Source organism: Equus quagga, chromosome 5 (genome assembly GCF_021613505.1).
Source record: "Equus quagga isolate Etosha38 chromosome 5, UCLA_HA_Equagga_1.0, whole genome shotgun sequence".
In the NCBI taxonomy this organism is placed as follows: Eukaryota; Metazoa; Chordata; class Mammalia; order Perissodactyla; family Equidae; genus Equus; species Equus quagga.
Window position 1 is genome coordinate 82,204,939 of NC_060271.1, and position 19,693 is coordinate 82,224,631.

The window sequence follows — 19,693 nt, forward strand, 5'->3', positions numbered from 1 at the left end:
ACCCACCTGAATAATCTTATCCTGAGGTCAACTGATTGGGAACCTTAATTACAAATACAAAATCTCTGTGCAGCGGTACATAGATTAGTGTTGGAACAACTGGGAGAAGATGTTGTATACCAAGGGCTGGGGTTTTGGAGGGCTGTCCTAGAATTCTGCCCAGCACCCAACCATTTGTTCCACATTTTCAGCAACACTTGGAATGTCAGTTTTTAAATTGTAGCCATCTATATACTAGTTACATGTATAGTGGTATCTCATAGTTTTAATTTGCATTCCTCTAATGTCTAATGATGTGAAACATCTCTTCATGTGCTTACTTGCTGTGTGTATGTTTTTTGTTGTAAAATGTCTATTCAAATCTTTTCTCTTTTTTTTTTTTTTGCGTATTGATATCCATTTGTTTTAGGATCATTTGTTGCAAAGATTTTTCCCCATTGAGTTACCTGAACAGAACACCTTTGTCAAAAATCACTTGACTTTGTGTATGTGTGTGTATTTTTTTCATTCTATTTTTGTTCCATTGATTCTTATGTCTATTCTAACAGCAATATCACTCTATTGATGACTATCTTAAGTGAGATTGTATAAGTACTTCAACATTGTTCTTCTTTTTCAAATTGTTTGGCTACTTAGGTCTGTTGCATTTCCATATAAATTTTAGCATCAGTTTATTGACTGACTTACATAAAATATTTCACTGGGATTTTGATTGGGATTCTTTTCTATCTGTAGATCAGTATGTGGAGAATTGTCATCTTAATGAGTCTTCTGATCTATGAACGTAATATAACTCTTTTTTTTGAGTGTGTTTAACATCTCTCAGCTGTGTTTCATAGTCCTCATTGTGCAGTCCTTGCATATTTTATTAACTTTATCACTAAGTATTTGTATTTTTGATGGTTTTCTAAATGGAAGTGTTTTCTTAATTTCATTTTTCAGTTATTGCCAGAATATAGGCATACATCTGATTTTTGTATATTAACCTTGTATCCTCTGACCTTGCTTCATTCATTTATTAGTTCTGATAGCTTTTTTGTAGTTTTTTAGGATTTGTGTATATACGCAATCATGTCGTCTGTGAGTAAAGGGGGTTTAACTTCCTCTTTCCTGTCTATATACCTTTTATTTCCTCAGTCTTGCCTTACTGCGCTGGTGCAGATAGCTTTATCTTGTTCCTGATCTTAGGGAGAAGGCATTTAGTCTTTCACCTTATTAAGTGTGATGTTAACTGTAGGCTTTTTGTAGATAAGCTTTATAGATTGAGGAAGATCCTTACTTTGCTGAGTTGTTGTTCTTGTTTACCATGAATAGGGGTTGAAACTTGTCAGATGCTTTTATTCTATCTGTTGAGATGACCATATGATGTTTTTTTCTTTTTTACTCTGTTGGTGTAGTGAATCACATTGATTTTGAATATTAAACCAACCTTATATTGCTGGGATAAGCCTCACTTGGTCATGATGTTTTATTCTTTTAAAATTTTTTCCAGATTTAATTTGCTCCAACATTGTTAAGAATTTTTCTATCCACGGTCATGAACAAATATTGGAGTACAGTTTTCTTTTTTGTAATGTCATTGTCTGATTTTGGTATCAGGGTAATGCTGGCCTCATAAAATGAGTCAAGAACTATTCTCTTCTGCTTTCTGAAGGAATTTGTGTAGGGTTGGTATGTTTCTGGACTTTGAATGTATGATAGAATTGACCAGTGAAGCCATCTGGGTCTGTAGTTTTCTTTGTAGGAAGATTTTTAACTCAAATTCAATTTCTTATAACAGCCATAGAGCTGTTTAGCTTTTCTCTTCTTGAGTACTTTTTGGTTGGTTTCAAGAAACTTGTCCATTTCATCTAAGTTAAATTTATTTTCATACACTGTTTAGAATATTCCTTTATTTTTCTTTGAATGACTGTAGGATTTGTAATGATTTGCCTGGGGGTTTATTTATTGACCTTTTCCAAGAAATGAGTTTTTGGTTTTATTTTTCTTTGTCCTCTTTAAATTTCATTAATTTCTGCTTTTTTCTTTTTCTCCCCTTGCTTTGGGTTTAATTTATTCTTTTTCTAGCTTCTTAAGGTGGGAACAGATCAAATAATGTCTGTCTTTGTGAATGTTCCATGTGCACTGGAAAAGATTGTTCTGCTGTTTAGACATGTTGGTATATAGTGTGTTCTTCAGATCTTGTCTATAACATTACTTGTTTTTTTGGTCTACTTGTTTTCTGTCAGTTGCTGTGAGAAATGTTAAAATCTCCAAATATGATTGTCTGTTTTCTTTTCAGTTCTATAAATGTTTGTTTTCATTTGTTTTGAAACTCTGTTATTCAGCGTACATGTATAAAAGAGTTCTGGTACCCAATTACAATGTGTGTGTGGAGTTTTTCCCCACACATCTGCACAATTCTTGGACACCAGGTGGGTGTCCTACAGTTCGACTAGATTCTGACACTACCTGGAGATAGCATCAGATTCCACAGGTTAAGGACTCAGTCCTACAAGACCTGTCCCCATTCTCCCCTTCAGATGCAAATTGAGGTTCCAGGTTGTCACCTGGAGTTCTGACCAACTGGCTATAGATTGAAGAATCCTATGACCCCCCCCCCCCCACCCCCTTTAGGTTTGATTAATTTTCCAGAGTAACTGACAGAACTCAGAGGAACATTTTGTTTACTAGATCACTGGTTTATTATAAAAGGATATAACTCAGGAACAGCCAAATGGAAGAGATACACGGGGCAAGGTATGTGGGAAGGAGCACAGAGCTTTCATGCCCTCTCCAGGTGCTTCACTCTCCTGAATCTCCACGTGTTCACCAACCCAGAAGCTTTCTGAACCCTTTCCTTTGGGTTTTTATGGAGGCTTCATTACAAAGCCTTGACTGATTAAATCATTGGCCATTGGTGATTGTGTCAACCTCCTGCCCCTCTCTGCTCCCCGGAGGTTAGGGTTGAAAGTCCCTGTAGTCACATGGTCTGTTCTCTTGGCACCCAGGGCCCATCTTTAGGGGCTTTCTCAGTCACCTCATTAACATAACAAAAGATAGATTTATGGTTGTCCGCATTTGGGAGATTCCCAGAGGTTTGAGAACTCTGTGCTAAAAACAGAGAAAGACCAAATCTATGTTTCTTATTGTAAATCACAGTATTACAATATATTGAGAATTGTTACATCTTCCTAATAAATCTACTCTTAACATTATGAAATAGCCCTCTTTAGCCCTGGCAATATTCCTTGTTCTGAAGTCTAAGTTGTCCAGTGTTACTAGTCATTGTATATTTCTTTTGATTAGTATTCGTGTGTTTTCTATCTTTTCACTTTTAGCCTGTCTGTAACCTCTTTTTAAAGTAGGCTTCTTGGAGATAGCATATGGTTGCATCTTCTTTTAATTGAAGTTATTAGACTCTTTACACTTAACATAAGTAATACAGTTCTCAAAATGTTTGAATTTAAATCTACTGTCTTGCTATTTACCTTCTATTCTCATTTGATTTTTGTTCCTTTTTTCCTATTTGCTTTCCTTTGGCTTGAATGTTCTTTGTGAATATCATTTTATCTTTTTTTAGAAGGTGGTTGCTGTAGAGTTTATACATTTTTAACATCATGCTCCACTTTCAAATAATGTTAGAATGTTTTCCTTGTAATGTAAAATCTTGACAGTATACATACATTTTTCTCTCACATTTGTGCTATTATACGTTTTCCTTCTACTCATTATGTACCCCACAATGCATTGTTATGTTTGTGCTAAATAGTTAATTATATTTTAAAGACATTTAAAAACGAGAAAAATTTTTATATTTACCTACATATTTACTATTTTTGGTAATCTTTATTCCTCAGTCTAGATGTAAATTTCCATCTAGTATCATGTTTCTTCTGCTTGAATTTTCTTTTGACATTTCTTGTAGTACGTGTGTATTGGAGCCTAATTCTTTTATTTTTTGATTATCTGGAAAAAGCATTTTGCCTTAATATTTGAAAGATAGTTTTGCTGGGTATAAAATTAGATGGGTTGAAGTTGAAGTAACTTTTTGGATATGTGGATTCTAAGTTTAGGAGAGAGATGAGGCATTCACTGTTGGTGGAAAAGCCCTGCGGAGCCCTAGTCAAGGCTGGTCCCTGGGTCTTGTGGACACTGGCTAGCAGGGAGTGATACAGGTAGAGGATGGATGGTATCATTTGTAAAGAATTAGTAACACTGGAAAGGTCAGTGGGCTGGAGAAAGAAGGGCCTGGTTTCAGAGTCCTTCCTGAAACTACCTCATATCCCTTTACCCATATTTATAAAACAGTTATAATGTTAATCACTTAAAAAAAATACAGAGTCACAATGACAATCCAAAGCGTCATTATACTCTTTTGAGAGCCTCACAAGAAACATATTTAATTTTAAGGTAGAGTGGAATAAGATTTTTTAAAAAGCATATTTTAGGGGCCAGGCTGGTGGTGTAGCACTTCAGTTTGCATGTTCCACTTTGGCAGCCTAGGGTTCGCTGGTTTGGATCCCAGGTGAGAACTTACGCACTGCTTGTCAAGCCATGCTGTGGCAGACGTCCCACATGAAATAGAGGAAGATGGGCACAGATGTCAGCTCAGGGCCAGTCTTCTTCAGCAAAAAGAGGAGGATTGGTGGCGAATGTTAGCTCAGGGCTAATCTTCCTCAGGAAAAAAAAGGATATTTTAAAAAATTTAGTTGTGAAAGAATATGTGAGGCAGTAAAAGATAGGAATCATGGTGGCTATTAATAATAGATTAATGTCTGTTAATTAAAGTGCAAAATAAGCAGAATAAGAACTCCATCTCTGCTTATTAATAAGGTCAAGCTTTATTAATGTTTGATATTTAAAGTTACCTAAAATTAAATTTACCAGTTCTGGAAAATTGCAGTTAATAATTTTCAAGAAAGAGACTAATTCTTGGCAGCATCATGAGAATTGAAGATACTAATTTACTGATAAGCTTTTATTAGACCTTAAGTTTACACAGAATAAAAGATACTTTTAGGAGTTTAAAAGCTAGCTAGCCAGACTAAAATGATTTTTCAGGCTGTATTCAATAACTTCTTAGGATACATAAATACATTCAAATATTTAAAGGTTAATCCTGTTATACACTTACTGCTAGACAGGGTTCAAGATTAGATAAATGGAATAATATAGGATGTGTGGTACTCAGTTTTATTGCTGAACTTTAAAAACTCAATTTACATTACTTTAAGTTCTGTAGCCTTTTTAAAAGATCTTCATGATTTTTACCTCACGTAAGTCTGTTATACTTGGAATTTTTACTGTTTTAGATTTACAACTACTCGCGGTTCCGTTACTTATCAAATAGTGTGATCTTCCACCGTGTCTGTAGTTTTTCTGGAGCATCTTTTTCCTTAAATTTCACATGGAATCCTAGTATGGAAAACAGATTTTACATTTTTTATAAATTAGAAGTTCAGATAAATTATATTAACTTAGAGTCTGTCCATGAAATAAGACTTTTCATGAAAATAAAAATTTGAATTGCAGTTCAAGTGGCTGGTTGTCTTACATTGAACCTATCTTCCTATTAATGTTTTTCTAATTTTAGTTGCACAGTGTATGGAAAATTCTTTCAGTGCAGGTATAAATGATAAGAGATTTTTGTTGTTTTCTTTTTGACAGCTGTGCAGTCTCAGGATGCTGTTCAATTAAATACAGATGGCAGGGGTAGCTTTATTCTGAGCTCTATCCCAAAATGAGTTTACCCAGCAAGACAAGTTAAAGCATTGATAGTCTCCAGTGGGTTAAAATTTGATAGACAACATATTTAGGGTATTTATAATATTTAAAGTAAATTTTAATCAGATGTGTGCATAAGTTTTAAGTGGCAGAGCCGCAAATCAGGCCTGTTGGATTCAAGAGCTCTTGTAGTTTATAGATCTAGATATATTAGTTTATGGCTTATTTCCCTGTGTTTCGTGACTCAAAATACTTAAGTTCAACCTTTTAAAGAAGTTTGTGCCAATTTTGTGACTAATTATTATTATTATTTTTTTCTCCAGGGAAATGAGGCAAGTTATCCTTTGGAAATGTGCTCACACTGTAAGTGAAATATTCTTGTTATCAAGAATTTCTTTTATTTACACATCTCTATGTATGTATATATATCACACACCTCTCTCTCTGTATGTAGCAGTTAGCCCTTAACTATTTAAAATAGGTAGTGAATTGACTTATAGTCTTTTTAAGTTATCAAGAGTAGGGAAATTTTTTTTATAGACCTCTTTATTGTTAGTATCTGCACCACGATGTAGTTAGAAATGAACCCTCAAATCTCAGTGGCTTAACGCAATATAAGTTTTTAACATTAACAGAGTTTCAAGTAAACAGTTAACTTATTTATCTTGCGGTTACATAAAATAAAGTGCTTATTGAAGGCAAAACTTTGGAAGACCAAGTAGCTATTGCAAAAGATGTTTCTGGGGAGACTGAGGAGTATAAGAAGTGTCGGTGGGCTGGTTATTTCTGACTGTACGGTGGAGAACACAAAGAAAGAAAATGACAGTCTTAGAAGTTCTTGCTTCAAGGATCAATCAGAGGACCATGGGGCTTAAATAAAATCATAAGGTCTGTTGTGTGGAAAGGCAATGGTTGGGAAAGAGGGTGATCCAGAGAATTGGAATGGGGACCTCTAGTAAGTTTAGATATCATCATGAGATCCCAGAACTCCCACACCATTCTGAACTTCCTTATCCTTTCCATCCCTGTTTGGTAAAGTTGGTCCTGCCTTGTTTGGAGTCATCTTACCTTGCAATGAAGTGTCTGTTCCTTTTTGCCTCATTACAGCCCCTTTTCCCATTGCTCATTTTGTTTCATTAGTCTTCTTTCTTTTCCTAAAACCCTTGCCCATTTTTTTCATTCTCATCAACACCTTTGCTTGATTACGAGCTCCTGGGTAGAATGCTGTTCCATCAGCTCTTTACTTGACTAACTTCTTTGTCTTTCTACTCTCGGCATAAATGTCACCTCTTTGGAGATGTTTTGTATCTCTCTCCACTTCAGACTCTCTGTATCATGGGTAGTACCATGTTTATTTTCTTTATAGCCATTACCATAAGCTAAAACTTGTTAATCCATTTTACCTTCCATTTTGTAACTTCTACAGTTTTTTAAACTTATTTTTTAAATGGTGATACTCTATGACCAATTACCCATTATTCTGCCATCCCAATTTATTATTTACATTTTATTTAACTATTTCCTCCCAGGCTTTCCTTTATGAATTTCTTACATAATTATGATCAGATATAGGTTGTATGTTTCTGTTTTAAACATGAAGATAAAATATTGCATCCAGCATATTGTTAGAATTGACCAAAACCAAACCTAATTATGACTCTAGACCAGGGTTGGTAAACTACCACCTGCTGATAGTTTTTGTTCATAAAATTTTATTGGAACACAGCCATCCCATTTGGTTGCATATTGTCTATGGCTCTTTCATGCTACAACGGCAGAGTTGAGTAGTTGTGACAGAGATCACGTAGTCCACGAAGGTTAAAATATTTACTGTCTGGCCTCTTAGAGAAAAAGTTTGCTGAACCCTCTTATGGACTGTAGCAGTCTTCTGGATTTGAGAACTCTCCCTTCTGTGACTGCCTCACCTATTTTTGAAATATGGTCAAGATAGATTAGTTACAGACTAGTGCTCTGGGTGTTGTCCAGATCTATAATTCTTGTCTCTGGTAAAGTTAATGTGTCAGTTTTATAGTTTCCTTAGAATTGAAAGTGTTCTGCTCTGAATTGTGCCTTGCCACTTCCTATTCAGTTTGAGCCTGTTACGTAATTATTCTCCCAGTTGCTAGTGGGCAAGAAGGAAGTGTGGCAATCTTTAAGTAGCTAGGCGTCAGGCCACAGACAGAGTTGGGATTAGCCATTGGAGTTCTACTCGGATAGGAATGAGGTCTAGGAAGTTAGTTTTTGTTTCTTGGTCAAGGAACAGGAGTCCTAAGGGGACAGTACTTCCCAGGTTTTTATCTTCTGCTCTCTCTTTACATCTGGGCCTGAGGGTCATTTACCTGGTTGCAAAGAAAAATGTAACAGGGCAAAAGGCAAGGTGGCCTCCCTTCTGCACATCCAGGATGGCAAAAGCCAAGTCTTAAAATGTGTGGTGGGTACGTAAGGAGATTCCATACCCTCTTAACGCTGTCCCTTTTCATTTTATCCTCAGAACTTAGCAAGTGTTCTTTCTTGCGACTTCGTCTATGCTTCCGTGAAAGTGTTGGGCCTTGTCTCTAAAGATCCAGACTTGTCACTGGTTGTTCAGCCAGCTGTGAATCCATCTGAGTTCTTCTGTTATCCAGCATATGGTTTTTTCTCTGTTCCTTACTTGGGTCACTAGAATATAATGTATTTTTATCATATTTTTTACATGATTTGGATGTATTTCCCCAAAATGAACTTGTCTACGTTAAAACTACCACTCTTTTCTCCATCAACACATTGCAGTAATTTATTTTTTTTGCTTATTTGCAAAATCTCTTTTGTATTGAAAGAGCTTAGTGTTATCTGTAAACAGCTACTATCATATATAAGAATGTTAAAACCAGTCCTTGAGGGGCCGGCCCCGTGGTGAAGTTCATGCGCTTCCGTTTGGCAGCATCCCACATAGCAGAACCAGGAGGATCTACAGCTAGAATACACAACTGTGTACTCGGGCGGGGGGGGGGTTTGGGGAGAAGAAGTAAAAAAACAGAAAAAAGAAGAAGATTGGCAACAGATACTAGCTCAGGTGCCAATCTAAAAAAAACCAAAACCATCTTTTAGGCACTTCACTCTTTATACTTCCCTGTTCATGTTAAATCTTGTGATGCCTTCTTACCCCTTCAAGACCCTGCTCACTTCTGTATTCTTGATGAGGCTTTATATAATCGTCTCAGCCTTCAGTGGTCCTCTCAACTCTTCAAGTGGTTACTGTCTGCTTTGTTCTTTTTTTTTTTTTTTGAGGAAGATTAGCCCTGAGCTATCATCTACCTCCAATCCTTCTCTTTTTTGCTGAGGAAGACTGGCCCTGAGCTAACATCTGTGCCCATCTTCCTCTACTTTATATGTGGGACGCCTGCCACAGCATGGCTTGACAAGCAGTGTGTAGGTCTGCACCTGGGATCCGGGCTGGCGAACCCTGGGCCACCAAAACAGAAGGTGTGAACTTACCTGCTGCACCACTGGGCCAGCCCCTGTTTTGTTCTTTTGTATTTAAATTGTGCTACTTTTTAAAAAGGTAATAAAATTCTAAATTATTTGCTGTAAGGTACTGTCTTCGGCCCTGTGACATACACAGATAAATAAGTACTCACAAAGTGCTTACAGCCTAGCTATTGGGAAAAAGAGAAATGCATAAATTATTAGAGTTTCGTTATGAGAAATGAAAACAAAGGTTCCAAGGAGGTAAAATTACCTTTAATTAAGGAAATTAAGAGAAGCTTCATCACAGAAGGGATGATGTTTGAAATTGTTTTTGAAAGCTGTGTAAGATTTGAATGCTGATTAATTCTTTCACCTATCTGGTTGTTTTTCAGTCTCCTTCAATTCCATTCAGATCTTCAGTCTTGTGTCTATACCCCTCCATGATCCTTTCCGGTACCCTGCTTTTAATCTGATTTTGTCTCCTAATTCTTAAGAAAACTGGGAGCATTTTAAGTGTTAACCTCATTACAATCTCACCCCTCCACCCCTGCCCCTTCCACCCCTGCCTGCCACACCCACACAGCTTCCCAGCCCCACACTTGCGCTCAGCTGACTCCTCGTCCTCAGTGCAGAGGTTGGGTTATCCCGCCCCATTCAGGGTCAGCCTCTTCATTCGTGCTTTTCATCTCATCCTCTGTTGCCTCCAGGACCTTATTTTGTTAGCTTCTCTCTGTTGTTTTCCTGTGTCTTCACCTTCTCCATCTCTTCAGTTTACCAACATAATCAACTACTCTGATCCTGATCCTGCATGTTCCTCTCAGTTTTTCTCCATTCTTTCTCATATTTGAGCTTCTCAGAAAAAGAGCGTATACAGTTTTCTCTATTTCCCTATTTCTGCTAATTTCTTGGCCTACTGCAGACTGGCTTTCATCTCCTACAATATACTGTAACTGTTACTATTAAGGTCACCTTCATTTTATTGACAGATTGCCTGATCGCCTAATCTGATAGATTGAAAAAACGTGTAAAATCATTGGTGACATTTGGGGGAAACTTGAGCACTGATTATTTAATATCAAAGAATTAATTATTAATAATTTTTTAGGTATAATAATGTGATTTTTTTAAAAGTTATCTTTTAGAGATAAATACTGAACAGTTGTAAGGAAATGATATGTTTGGAATTTGCTCTGAAATAAAGCAGATGTATAAATAAAATTTCTCATGTTAATGACTGAAGCTGGATGATAGGTATATGGGATTCATCTACTAGTCTTTCAACCTTTGTATGTGTTTGAAATTTTCGTATATAAAAAGTTATTTTAAAATGAATAGAAAATGAAAGGGAAGTAACTAAGACTAATATCAAGGAGAAATAATTATTTAATTATAGTTAAATATGGCTTGTGACACAGCAAGCTTTAATAATAAGAGACTGTTTAAGTTAATTTTCACCAACAAAAGAATTGAGGCATTGTCAGTGGAAGCCTAAGTGCAGTGCCTGCATACAGGAGATGCTGAATAAATGTCTGTTGACTGAATAAGTTAGTAAGAGCTTGGAGCTTGTCTGTAGAGACTAGTTGGATAGTTTTAAAGGCTGTACCTTTAGGAAAACCAGTCACCCCATTTGTTTTCATAAATAGTATTAAGTACTTATATGGCATTTAAAATGTGCCGGGCGCTATTTTAAGCACTTCACGTACATTAACGTTTTTAATCCTCACAACAGCCTCTTGAGAGAAGTATTATTACTTTCCTCCATTGTATAGATGAGAAAAAAGAGGCAGAGAGACCTTCAATACTTGGCCTAAGGTCACACAGCAGTAGGTAAAGTAATAAAGCCATAGTTGGAGCCCAGGCAGTCATGCCTCCAGAGTCATATTTTTAATCACAATACTCTACAGCCTCTTCTAGTAACTCTTACAGGATTAATGTCATGTTTGTCTACATCAACGATTTAGGCAAAACTGGGCTTGTCAAAGACATAGGTAGGTATTCTTTGATTTTTCGTTTGTTTGTTTCTCAATTCAATGTTCACTTTTTTTTGTTTCGGGAGGAAGATTGGCCCTGAGCTAACATCTGTTGCCAGTCTTCCCTTTTTCTTTTCTTGCTTGAGGAAGATTGTCCATGAGCTAATATCTGTGCCTGTCTTCCTCTGTTTTATATGTGGGATGCTGCCACAACATGGCTCTATGAGTGGTGTGTAGGTCTGCGCCCAGGATCCAAACCCATGAACCCTGGGCCGCTGAAGCAGAGAGCGTGATCTTAACCACTATGCCACCGGGCTGGCCCCAATGCTTGCTTTTTATCTAGTTAATTTTTTCTAGGCCACTATGACTGTTTCTGTTTGTTGGCCAGCCTGTCTGGGCTAGGAAATGTGTACTCTTTGGTGAGATTTGCTCAAAGTTGAGACCTTAATTGTAACTTGGCATCATAGCTTGGAAGAGTGAGTGCAAGATACCACTTTAGATCGTTTAAGCAGAGGACTAGATTGGGGCACAGTTGAAAGGGTGAGTGGAAAATCAGATTCAGTTTATTTTTACTGTTGATAAAACCAGTATTCTGAAAGGTTTTGACAGAATTTGTAAACACAGGGCCTATTTTGTAGACTGAATGTATATGAAAGACTAATAAGTCTTTTATCTAAAAAGATTTCTCAGGTCTCTTTCATTGGAAAGTGACTCCAAGAAGATCTTGGCAGATTCTGTAGGAGTGTTTCCTTTTGCTTAATGTCCTATCTCTGGAAATCTTGAAGACATCTTTAGCCATTAGGAAACTGCACTCATTTTGAGCAGATAGTCTCATATGCAAGCAGTTTTTTGTTTCTGGTTTGAATATTTACAAGTGACTTGACAGTGTAGAGATACTGACTTGACTTGGTGCTCTTAATTTCTGCTCACAATCAGGTTGTCTCAGGCTGGTTTACGTGTCATATTCTTAACTTAGTCTAGGGTTTTTCTTTGTTGTGAAACAGAAAACTTTTTCAGAGAAAAAGTTAATCTAAAGTTAATTTGACTTCCTCCTTCATTTCTGCATTCCTGTATGTTTCCTTTCTTATATGGACTAGCTTAACTCACTTCAATTTTTAAATAATGTATGTTTTAAAGAGTAATTTCTGGTTTACTTCCAAACCTTTATTCATCATTTCAGAAATCTTTGGAAGAGAGCTTTTTAATGTCAGTAAAAATTCAATTTTGAATATGAACAGGTAAAAATGTTTTAAAACACTTTTCCTAAAATGCTATTTATTATAAGAAAAGTTTTATGCTATTCTTTGAAATTGACTTGTACATTTGTTACTTTAGGTTAAAATCTTCGTAAATTTATTACATAAGTCATGCTTCTTAAACAATCTACCAGCCATAGTTTATCATTTACTTAGTAACTTAGTGATCCTGAATTCTAATTTATTTTACCATGTCCACTGATAATTACTTATGTTCTGCTTTCTTTCAGTAAAGCTTTAGAGCTGAGTTATGCAGAGAGAGATGAAACGTTTTCTAAAGTCTAATGCATGAACTCGAATGCTTAGACTTTGAGTTGTTACCTTGTTTTGCTGTTACAGTACCTTTTTCTTTTTAATCCCTGGATTGTCTACTGTATTCTAAGTATTTCAAGTTTTTTAGGCAAGTAGTCTTAAGAAAAGTGTGAAGAGCTAGCTTTCTTTTCATTATCCATACTGTTAGATTTTGATATTGTGGCAGTGCTTAAAAATTTGTAATTTCAGCGATGAACCATGACAGTAATTTGAAAGTTGCCACAAATTTGAATAATTTTGTAGCTAGTATGTAGAAGTCAGTTACTTTAGCTGGTGAAAGGCTTAGTTAACCATTTAGCAAAAGTGTAAATTCTTGGATCTCACTCAGAATGTTAGAGCAAAAGATATGGAAAAGTATGCAAGAGAAGAAGGGTTTGGGGAGCAAATATGGAGGATGGTAGCATCTGTCTAAAAGAAATTTCAGGAGATGTGTTAGATAAAGTAGAAGCGAAAATAATCAGTGAAATAATAGGAGAAAATTTCTCTCACCTGAAAAATCAAATCTTCTGATTGAAAGAGCATTCTGATAGCCAAGAAGCTTTGATGGAAAAAGATCTGCATTTGAGGCCAGCCCCGTGGCCAAGTGGTTAAGTTCGTGCGCTCTGCTTCCGTGGCCCAGGGTTTCACCCGGTTCAAATCCTGGGCACGGACATGGCATTGCTTGTCAGGCTACACTGAGGCGGTGTCCCACATGCCACAACTAGAAGAACCCACAACTAAAATAGGCAACTGTGTACTGGGGGAATTTGGGGAGAAAAAGCAGAAAAAAAAATCTGCATTTAGTGTCAACTTCTTCTGTAGTTCCAAGAATAAAAAGAAAATCCTATAAGCTGCCAGATGGGGAAAAAAGTTGCCTAAAAAGAGGAGGAATTTACTGGCAGTGTATTTCTTAGCAGCAGCAGTAGATACTATAAAGCAATAGAGCAGTTCGTTCAAAGTTCTGAGTTCCTAAATCCAGAGTTTGATACCAACCAAATGATTACTCAGGTGTGAGATCAAATTAAAAATTTTTCCAGAAATTTAAGGACTTGGAAAATTTACCTTTCATAATTTTTTGAATATGTACCCAGAAAAATGAAATAGAAGTTAAAGAAGAAGATGAGATGAGATCCAAGGAACTAAATCTCTTAAGATCCCAGTGACAGTCTCAGGATAACAACTGCATACAGGCTTAGAAAGCAGTTGGTTCAAATTAGAGCAAGAAGCAAGAATTGTCTGTGAAGAATGTCTTCAAGAAGAAAGTAAAAACTGTTCTATAAATTGTGTGCTGGAGTTTCTTAATGTGAAGATAAAAGGCAAGTCAATAAGAAAAAAACAGAGACTGGGGATGCAGTATGACATTCTTGGCGATGAACCAGATTGAGCTCTGGAGCAGCCATAAATAAGTCTTGAATAATTGGTGCTGAAAGTAAAAGAAGACTCTTGAATATGCATTCTTTTGTGAAAATACCATATTATTTCTGGAGTTGGGGGTGGGGAGTGGTACAAAGCTAAAGAAAAGTACAACTAACATGTTTAAATACTGCATATCATAGGAACAGATAAGAGGAAAACCTGGAGAATGTGATGGAATGGGCTGGGGTTGGATTTGGCTTAAAGAACAATAGAAACCTTTGAGAGCCACATCTTTTGAATAAGATGTTACTGACCAACACAATCTACACTTAGGTTTAAAAAAAAAAAAAAAAGTGTGTGACTTTTAAGCCAGGGTTATTAATAACAGTGAGAAAACTTGAAGATGTGTTTGTATGATCTTACAAATATATGTTTTTTCAATAATGCCTTTTGATTTTAACTATGATGTAGATAAACCAAAAGGAGAAAAACAACAGCAATACAAACACTTTCAGCAGGAAAACCAGTAATGCACAAGTTGGAGAACGTGTTAGAAATACATGGTTCGATTGTTATGTACCTGGAGTGGGAACATTCTTATTGTTCCCTTTTCTACACATTTGCCAAGAAATGCAGGTTGAGGAACAGCAGTGTTGAGTCTCTCTTAGCCCAAGCTGTCTTCAGATGGAACACTAACATAGGAAAAGAAATTAGAAAGCATTTGAAGAAATCCTGATACCAGCTTTGCCATCAAGCTTTACAACATTGAGCCACTTAGTTAACTCTCTGGGTCTGTTTCTTTATCTTGAATTTTTCGTCTCCCAGGTTTCTTGTAACCCTTGATGTTACATGGCTTTTCTGCGACAGATTTTCTTCTTAAGCTCAGTGAGCTCTGAAAACAGTTCTAAGAATGTATTTTTAGGATCATTATAAGTGTGCACCTTCTTTTGTGACATCTTTGGGTAACATTCATTTGCTTGAGTGAGTTCTGGTATGGCGGGTCATTTTTGGTTATATCTTTTATATGAGGTAGGAGGAAGTTGCACATAGCTTTCTCACTTTGAAGGAGCATTCTAGAAGAAAGAAAGAAGACACAGTTGCCATTATCAGTAACTGGAGAACTGAAATCATTACAGATCCTACAGATGTTAAAAGGATAACAAGGGAATATTATGAACAATTTTATGCCAATAAATTCTATACCTTAGATTAAATGGACAAATTCCCTGAAAAACAAGTATCTAAAAGTGACACAAAAAGAAATAGAAAATCTTAATAGCATTATATCTATTAGTGAAATTGACTTCTTATTTAAAAATCTTCCCACAGGGAACTCCAGGGCTAGGTGGCTTTGTTGGTCAATTCTAGCAAACTTTTAATGAAAAAAAAACCACCAGTCATAATCCAGATTCCTTCAGAAAATAGAAGCTAGCATTACACCAATAGCAATACCAAAGACACTGTAGAAAACTATAGACCAATATTCACCATGAACATATGTACAAAAATCCTTAAATATTTGTAAGTCAAATCCAGCAATATGTAAAAAGGACAGTAAATCATGACCAAGTATAGTTTGTCCCAGGAGTATTATTTTAACTGGAAAAATCAGTTGTAATTCACTGTATTGGCAGAATAAAAGAAAAAAACATGATCTTCTCAATAGATGTAGCAAAATGTTTGACAAAGTTCCGTACCCATTCATGATAAATACTCTTAGCAAATTAGGAATAGAAGGGAAGTTCCTCAACCCTAAAGAGCACCTACAAAAAAGCTGACAAACATCGTACTTACTTAACGATGAAAGACTGCTTTCCACTGGGAAAAAAGCATAGCTTTTCATTCTAACCAATTGTACTCAAAATTGTACAAGAAGTTCTAGTCAGTACATTAAGTCCAAAAAAAAGAAATAAAATGCATATAGATTGGAAAGAAGGAGTAGAGTTATCTTTATTCTCAGATGACATGGATGTGTATACAGCAAATCCTAATTTACTAGAAATAATAAGTTAATCTGGCAAGGGTTAGGATGATACAAGGACAATACGCAAAAATCAGTAGAATTTCTGTGTAATGGCTGTGAACAATTGAAAAGTGAAATTGACAAAAATACCATTTAAAATAAAATAAAAAATGAAATATTTCAGGTATAAATTTAACCAAATATATGTAAGATCTGTACACTGAATTTTAACACATCACTGAGAGAAACTTAGAAAGACCTGAGTAAATGGGGAGAGGTCCACTGGAAGACTTGATACTGTTAAGGTGTCAGTTGTGCTCAGAGTGACCTGTAGATTCCAGACAATCCCAATCAAATTCTCAGCAGGCTTTTTGTAAAAATTACTATACAGATTGTTAAGTCCATATGGAAATTTGCAGGTCTTAGAAGAGTCAGAACAGTTTTGAAACATAAAAACAAAGTAATGTGGACAGTGCTCCCTGATGGAAAGATTTATTATAAAACATAAGACTGTGGTATTGGCATAAGATGGACAAACCGATGGAAGAGAATAGAGGGTATATAGACACACATGTACGTATACACATGTATATAAAGTCAGTTTTCTTTAATTGAAGTATATTTGATACATAACATTATGTAAATTTAAGGTGTACAACATGTTCATTTGTATAGTTGATTGATTTTTGACACAACCGTCAAAGATACCAGTGTAAGGCAAGCCTTTTCAACAAAATAGCTGCATTTCTATATGGAATAAAAATTTACCTTTACCCTTTCTTGTACCATGTATGAAAATTAACATGGGTCATAGATTTAAGCATAAAAGCTAAAACTATAGATCTTCTAGAAGAAAACATAGGAGAAAATCTTCATGACCAGGATAGGCAGAGATTTTTAGTACACATAAAATGTGAAACATAAAAGAAAAAAACCAGATTTTGTCAAAATTGGAAGTTTTCGCTCTTTAAAAAAACACCTTGAAGAGGCAGCTTACAGACTGGGAGAAAACACTTTCAATACCTCTTCCTGACAGGGCTCACGCCAGTCAATGTGCAGAGAGTATCACAACTCTTTAAGACAACCCGATTTTGAAGAGCAAAACATTTCAGCAGTCACTTCACACATGAAGATACATGAATTGCCAATAATCACATGAAAAAGATGCTCCAGATCATTAGTCTCAGAGAAATACAGATTAAAACCATAATCACATACTGCTGCCACCCACTAGAATGCTGAACTTAAAAAGACTGACAGTACCACATGTTGACAAGGATGTGGAGCTCCTGGAATTCTTGTATTGCTGGTGGGAGTGTAAAAGGGTAGACAACTTTGGAAAAACTTTTTGACAGTTTCTGAAAGTTAAACATATGCTCACCCTACGGCCCAGCAATTCTAGGAAAACGTTTGTTTACAGAAAGGCTTATATATGAATATTCTTAGCAGCTTTATTCCTAATAGTCCCAAACGGGAAACAGCAGGAATGTCTATTAACGGATGAATGCATAAACAAATTGTGATATGTCCGTACAATGGACTGCGCTACTCTGCAATATAAAGGAACAAACTACTGGCTTATGAAGCAATTGGATTAATGTCAAAAACTTGATGAGAAAAAGAAGTAGACATAAGAGTAAATATGATCCTGTTCATATGAAATTCTAGACGGAATTTAGTTACAGAAAGCAGAACAGTGGTTGCCTGGAGTCCGTGGGGATGGAGGGGGGTGAGTGTGATTGACTGCACAGGGCCCAAGGGAACATTTTGGGATGATGGAAATGTGCTTTTATCTTGACTGTAGTGATGCTTACATACGTGGATACAAAACCTGTAGAACTGTGTGTTTAATAATGCATTTTTGGAATGTCAGTTATTGCTCAAAGTTGGTTTAAAAATTTTTTTTTTAGCATTTTGTTTATGACTTGATAATTCTTTTGTTGGTGGTGATGTCTGGCTTTTGTGCATTTGACAATTACTTAATAATTTTTAAAGTATATGAGAATTATAATCTAGCAACACCAAAAGCAGGCGTTGCCTCTTGCATTAGAAAGTTATGACATACTCTTAAAATCTAGATCTTTTGAGTGGGTGAAAGTTCTTCGTTTGTAAGAAAGGGCACAGCATAAATGTCTGTGTCCATATTTTGTAATACACTTTTTCGATTCTCTCATAATATTGATAGGGTGCTTTCTTTGTTTTGTTCTGTTGTCAAACTATTCTGTGCAGCATATAAATAGTAAACTGATAGTCTGTACGTAAAGTCGTTATAAAATGTTGGGGTTTTTGGAGCTGCTTATGCTTTTTGTCTGTGATTATCTATTGCGCCCCCTGCTGGGTTTTAGTAATGTGAAAATAATTGTCATTACCTTTGTAGGAAATGAATTTTACAAAAGACTTTAAAACTTTTAAATATAACCTTTATGTAGAAAAACTACCCAGTATCTTCTGTTGACAACTCTATAAAGCTTTATTTTTGTGATAGCCATTATAAGAGTTATTCAATACATGTTTCTCCATAGATAATTTTGTCGTGTCTGATGGCTCTTTCCAGAATGTCTTGAAGATGGAGATTCTGAGATTGCTTATTAGAGTGATCTTTCCTTATAGTTTTCATTTTATAGTACAGTTCTAAATATCCTGCATACAAAAGAGATGGAAGAATCTCTTCTTAGAAATTTTGTGTGTATTCAGGATGAGGCTGGAACGTTTTATGCTGCCACAAATTAAGGAAGTGCTCAAAATGGAGATTGTTGAAAGGTCACACAGGAGCCAATCTAAAATAGTACCAACAGACCAAAGTTGGAACAAGCTGACTAGCAAATAATGACATTATTGAATTTTAACCCATAGAATAAAATAAATACCAATGAACCCATGCTGATGTGACTAATTGAATAGAGAAAGGACTTTTTGTTGTTGAGGAAGATTGGCCCTGAGCTAACATCTGTTGCCAGTCTTCCTCTTTTTACTTGAAAATTTGCTCTGAGCTAACATCTCTGGTAGTCTTCCTCTATTTTGTATGTGGGACACTGCCACAGCATGGCTTGATGAGTGGTGTATAGGTCTATACCTGGGATCCAAACCTGTGAACCCTGGGCCGCTGAAGCTGACTGCATGAACCTTAACCATTATGCCACCAGGCTGGCCCCATGTTTTGCTTTGTTTTTAACAGGAACATTCCAATTAATATAGAAGGAAAGAGGGAAAGAGAAAATCATCATTAGGCAAATGCCACAGTAACAGGGGCTGGCTCCATGGCTGAGTGATTGTTTGTGTGCTGTGCTTTGGTGGCCCAGGGTTTGCAGGTTTGGATCCTGGGCGCGGACCTACAGACTGCTCATCAAGCCGTGTTGTGGCAGCATCCCACATAGAAGAGCTAGAATGACCTACAACTAAGATGTACAACTGTATACTGGGGCTTTGGAGAGAAAAGAAAAACAAAGAGGAAGATTGGCAACAGATGTTGGCTCAGGGCCAATGTGAGAGTTCCCAAATATCCCTCACCCAGCTTCCTCCACTGTTAACATCTCACAGAATCACAGTGCAGTTATCCAAATCAAAAAATGACATTGGTATAAGACTGTTAAACTGCATATTTTAGTGAAAAAACTGGTGACGTTTGAAAAGTTTCCTTTTTCTTTTTTAGATTTCCAAACAGGAATCCCACATTACATTTAGTTGTTTTGTTCAAAATAGTGTTG

The 19,693-nt window shown here is 36.1% G+C and overlaps 1 protein-coding gene across 1 annotated transcript in view; it reads left to right on the forward strand.

Annotated features, from left to right (window-relative positions):
* Window positions 1-19,693, forward strand: part of PPP3R1 (protein phosphatase 3 regulatory subunit B, alpha) — a 62,151-nt gene that overhangs the window by 27,337 nt on the left and 15,121 nt on the right. Inside the window, exon 2 of the mRNA XM_046662262.1 lies at window positions 6,030-6,069. Coding sequence (XP_046518218.1) covers window positions 6,030-6,069 — 40 coding nt within the window. The remainder of the gene's footprint in view (window positions 1-6,029; window positions 6,070-19,693) is intronic.